The sequence below is a fragment of the Stegastes partitus genome, unplaced genomic scaffold, assembly GCF_000690725.1.
Source record: "Stegastes partitus isolate 25-593 unplaced genomic scaffold, Stegastes_partitus-1.0.2 Scaffold413, whole genome shotgun sequence".
Classification (NCBI taxonomy): Eukaryota; Metazoa; Chordata; class Actinopteri; family Pomacentridae; genus Stegastes; species Stegastes partitus.
In genome coordinates this window covers 476865-482225 of record NW_007578144.1, presented here as the reverse complement: position 1 = coordinate 482225, position 5361 = coordinate 476865, and the positions used below count along the sequence as shown (strand labels likewise).

Here is a 5361-nt window from a genome sequence, read left to right as displayed (position 1 = left end):
AAAGCCAAATACATATTTTAGTTAACATGGCTGACTAAAAGCCCTGCCACAGCACATAAAAAATGATAAATAACAACAGTTATCAAAAATGGTAATAAAATAATTTATTTTTAACCATCAAAATGATACATTTTCTTTAGCAAACTCAAGAGTCATTTAAACCGACACACTGCTATTTTACAAATACTGTCTGATCCATGCACCGTCACCATCACAGTCCATGCTTGCTCCATCAAATGAACACAGAGCAAGCATGAACACAGAGCAAGCATGCACCATCACCATCACAGTCCATGCTTGCTCTGTGTTCATTTGATGGAGAGAATGACAGTTGCATTTATACGTCACCGATTTTGCTCAGAGCAAGTCCATTAAGAAAGTCTGCACATATGCAGATTCACAGAAAGGACGCATAATAGTTCAGAAACATCAGCTTAAGAGCCCTTATGCACGTCACAATTTGACAATAAGAAAAACCAGAGTCCTTGATTATACTCCTGTGTGTACATACACACAAACAACTGTGGATGAGTTACTGATGTTATTATTATACTACTTTTTTAGACTGTGGGAGTCTGCTTGGAAGACACTAGACAGATAGAAAAGTGCTGGCAACTCTCTGTCTGAAAGAGGCATGAGCAGCAGTAGCTTAGTTTGATTTAAAGGTGCAGATACTGAAACAGTCGATTTGGAAATAAAATCTGCATTCTGGAGACATCTGAGACTTTCATTACCTTATTCAGAAGGAGTATAAAATGGGACATCTGGGCACAGATTAAACTTTTAGTCTTGTGTTTTCACTTTGTGGCTTTAACACCAAGCATAAAATCTTCTGGTAGCGTCTCATCGGGCATGTTCTTCAGCTGCTCGTCATAGCCACGGAGAGTCCACAGTTTCTCCAGTTCGTACACCTCTCTGGTCTCTGGCAGCATGAAATGAACGACTACTTTACCTGAAAAAAAAACAAAAAGAAAAATGGAGACTAGTAACCAAAAAACAAGAACCAGTTCACCTCAACAGCAGTATGAAATGGATAAATGCAGGTATTCTCTAAACATATATACACACCAAAGTCCACACACATCCAATCCTCTGCATCCTTCCCTTCAGTCTTCACATGTGGATCTCCCTTTTTTTTCAGAAACTTGTACTGGAGAAAAAGCATCCTTTGTGTAAGTTTTAAAGATGATTACAAGGTGCTCATATCAACGTCTAACAAAGAGCAAATGAAGACTCGTTACCACTTTAACGGCATAAAGCGCCATAGCACGGATGTGTCTCGGCGACATACCGCTGACGACAATTAAGTATTCGGCGTATTTGATGTGTTCTGGTATTTTGATCACACAGATGTCCACGGCATTTTCCTGACGCAGCAGAGACACCACCACATCGAGATCGAACGTCTGTGAGGAACCTGGACAGAAATGACAGAAAGAAGCATTCAGTGCGATATATTCAAACTCAGCAGTATGTGGGTACGACATCCCCTCAGTCACTGCATGTAGTTTGGAAAAGACTACTTTGTGCAATAATTAAAGCAATCCAGCATTAAAGGAAAACCTCATCCATTAAAGTAGGTTAATATGACTGAACATAGCTAACTACTGCAGCCATTCTGAATTATTCTGCTTGGTATTCTTTTAATTTTTACAATATTGTTTGGTTTATCGATCAAAAACAATCCTAATTTCTAGAACTAATTGATCGGTTAGTCAAATCATCAACAAATATCTTTATATTATATTAATCACGTGCGTGGTGTCATGAAAAAATATAAACATTTGCTGGTTGCAGCTTTTCAGATGTGGGAATCTGCATTTTTTTCTTTGTTAATACGTTTGTGGAGACTGTATATACTTTTTTGGGAATGCAGTTTGGCCCTTAGGTGTTTTAAGCATTCACATTGTAGTATTTTACCTCTATCATTTAAAAAAAAAAAAAAAAAAAAGTATATTTGCAAGTGTTACTATAAAGAGCGTTTTCAGATCTTTCTGTATGTTGCTGAAAATTGTCATTCAAGTAAAATTCTGTTGTAGGATTGATGCCTTCCTGTAGGATTAGAGGAATCTAACTGTTTTATATTTAACAAACCATTTACCCAAGTCTATTAAGCAATCTATAACCAATAAATAAATCAGTGAATTGGAAAATAATAATAATCAGCAGTTTCCTTAATAATGAAAATAGGTTTTAGCCCTAAAGAACACCCAGAGCTCAAAGTGAAGTCTTCAAACTGATCCTTCTGTCTGACATTTAAAGAGGTACCAATATTTTATAAATGTCATGTCATTTCCAAAGGTGTAATGGTCGAATAATATGAAAACTATATGTACGCACACATTTAATCAATAAGATGGGGTTTATGGTTATATATAATAAGGAAAATTCTCACATCTGAGTGTCTGATGCTACAGATTGTTTATCACTTCGGCTTGACAACTTAATTAAATGTTCAGGTGTGTTTGAGGAAACACGGTGAGCTACTTACTCTGCCTGAGGACGCTGTTGTTACTGCTGCTGTCACCCATCTCATGTGATTCCTCTTCAGACAAGCCAGTGCTCGTTGAATTTCTCCATTCACTACTATCTGAATAACATCTTTTTGTGTGAACATGACAGCTGAAGGACGCTGCGTGGTGCCAGTGTTGACATGAAGCTACGTTAGCGGTTAAATGTTGACTTTGATACAGACTGTAGCACCGAGCATTGGGGAGCGAAGACCCCAAAACTTGCGCTTTCTCCACTAAAACGTTATTTCGAAACAGCGACGACACCAGTTTCCTCGAACGACAGAGAACATTCATGATTTTAAGCTGCATTAACGTTAGCTAACGCTAAGCACGAGTCTAACGGGAGCTAAAAACAGGAAATGAGTTCTGTCCTTGGCTTGTGATTGGTCCGTGCGGCTTCTTCGTTGGTGTCTGAGCTCCACTTGAAACATCCAAGGAGCGCCCTCTATGGAATAAAGAGGGCACTGCCTCCAGAGCGGTGCTGATTTTGTAAATCAGAATACAGTAGAGTGCGTTTCAAAAAGCAGGATTAGAAACTGCCCTGTGATTATGACTTTGGCTTAACTGGTGATTTGGTTTAAATCTGTGACACAAAGCCAGTCTTTCAATCTCAAACTGCCTTTTTAAACTCTCCACACAAAGACTAATACCTGCTGATTCGACTCCAACCACACACTGGACCATAAGCTGGGGGGTTCTAAGAACTTTACAGCACTGAACTAAGAATCTCAATATAATACCCAAAGGACTGCAAACTGTAGGATATGTCTATTACTTTGTGTTACCTAAAATCCCCTGCATTTGTTTTACTTTCTGTTTATTTGCCTTGTAATGCTTACTGCTTTCCTTTTTAAAGTATTTTTGTACTTCTCTAAAAAATTCCCTACTTGACAGTGTTTACTGTAAATCACACATTAAATTCCTTGATTGTGAAAAACTACTTCACAAGCAGTGGTGGAAGAAGAACTCGCAAAATGTCGGATTTCAAAACATAGATTGGGTTATTTGACAAGTATTGCAGCTGTTGAAGGAAGTTATTTTAGCCCTTTGTGTTGTACATACTGCAGAATGAGATTATTATTGACTACACTTAAAAACTAGGTGTGAAATAACTTTTTAGCTACCTGAAATAAAACAACAAAAAAAAGTTTTTATGGGGGGAAAAAAATAGCTGAATTGATAATGTGTGCTTACAAAACTAAAAGAAAAGAAAATTATTTTGTCAGTATTATTAAATTTGACAAACAAAATATGACAAACTACTCCCCATACATTAAAAAAAAAAGAACATACTAAAATAAAAACGAGAGTGTAACACTCTTGAACAGTGAAAAACTAAAGTTACTAACTAAAACGAGCAAACCCGCTGAAATCTAAACTGAACCAAAAACATTTTAATCAAAATAAAACTTGATAAAAAAAATGAATTTGTTCTCTCCTGGAATCCATAAAGTATTATTTCAATCTATAATAATACACCATAATGTATTTGTTGATTGTATGATGTAATAAAATAGATCTGCAACATTTTTAGTAACTGAAGATATCAAATAAATGTTTTAGTAAAGAGTAAAACATTTACCGCTGAACGGAAGTAAACTCGAAGCATAAATCAGAAGAAAATAGAAATCCACAAACGAAGTAAAAACAGGACTTGAATAAATGCATCCTATTACTTGTCACCACTGTATATCTGCTTATAATAAAATATATCCATTCATTTCACACATTCAGGACATCTGGCTATTCTTGCTTGTAACCTGTTCCCCTGTGCAGCACTACTTAGGCGTTAGTGACGAATTATTTATCATGGGTGTAAAGTTTCGTGCAGTAAATGAACCCTGCTGTTCCACTGCGTCAGATGGGCCTATTCAAATAACGCAACCCATAATTAATAGTGAATTAAAGGCAAAACACACCATATTCATTCCTTGCATTTATTTCTGTAGGAAAATTTCCAGGATGAAAAATACTAAAAATATATCGTTTTACAAAAATCAACACCTCTGGCTTGCACAGATTAAAATGTTAAAATCGCACACATTAGAAAAAAAATCAGTAAATTCGCATAAATTCCACCTGAGGTACAATCTCATTGGTCAGAACATATTCATTGAAATCACGAGTTCAAGTATGTAATCCAAACATTGTCGTGCTTGTCTAGAGTAAAGCAGGGGTTTCTGTTTGAGTTACTTCTCATTCATCAGCAGAGTCCATAGTCACATTCAGTCTCAAGCCCACAGGAATATGGTCCGTGAGGCCGGCCAGCTGGGTTATAAAGGTCACCTCCTCAATTTCCTGGATGGAAACAAGGAAAGTTTGTGGAGGATTACTATAAAAACTGTTAGAAGTCCTTCCATTTGCCAGGGTTTCATGAATCATTTGTGTATTTGGCAGCCTAACGGTAGCCTTCAGCTTCAAAAACACAGGAGCAATTGAGCAAAAGGGAGGGACCGAATAGAGGAAAGAGAAAACACTAAAAAAGACACGTACTGTTCGGCAGTGCTTTGAAATTGAGTTTTCACGGAAGAGGATGTAGTCGATCCGACGTCCGATCCACGGCTGGCCAGTTTCTGGGTAAACCATCGGTATTCCCACTGCAGGAACGGGAGGAGAGATGTACTGTTTTCTTAGCTCATCGCTTTCCAAAGTTCTACAGAGACACACAGAAGACAGAGCAGGTTGTTATGTCATTACGTTCTCGTTATATTGAGCCCTTTCCCGACACGAGATATGAAACATTACTGCTTCATCAGTTTGTTGAAATTACAGCGTTCTGTCAGCGAGACAAAGGTCAAGTGGAATTCATAATAATGCACTAATAAACAAAAGACTACAAGCTTATCAG

The 5361-nt window shown here is 37.3% G+C and overlaps 2 protein-coding genes across 6 annotated transcripts in view; both read right to left on the bottom strand.

Annotated features, from left to right (window-relative positions):
• Positions 1 to 275: 275 nt before the first annotated feature.
• Positions 276 to 2900, bottom strand: malsu1 (mitochondrial assembly of ribosomal large subunit 1). Its single transcript, XM_008285712.1, has 4 exons — positions 2492 to 2900; positions 1242 to 1417; positions 1069 to 1150; positions 276 to 952 (listed from the first exon to the last, which is right to left on the bottom strand). Exons 1-4 carry the CDS (start codon positions 2820 to 2822, stop codon positions 798 to 800), a joined length of 744 nt encoding a protein of 247 aa, XP_008283934.1. The 5' UTR covers positions 2823 to 2900; the 3' UTR covers positions 276 to 797.
• Positions 2901 to 4436: 1536 nt separating this feature from the next.
• The window catches only part of smpd5 (sphingomyelin phosphodiesterase 5), a 7505-nt gene continuing 6580 nt past the window's right edge, over positions 4437 to 5361 (bottom strand). For all 5 annotated transcript variants that reach the window (XM_008285707.1, XM_008285708.1, XM_008285710.1 and 2 more), the window contains 2 exons: positions 5007 to 5166; positions 4437 to 4811 (listed from right to left, as the gene is read on the bottom strand). In XM_008285707.1, coding sequence (XP_008283929.1) covers positions 4710 to 4811; positions 5007 to 5166 — 262 coding nt within the window. In that variant the 3' untranslated portion in view covers positions 4437 to 4709. The remainder of the gene's footprint in view (positions 4812 to 5006; positions 5167 to 5361) is intronic.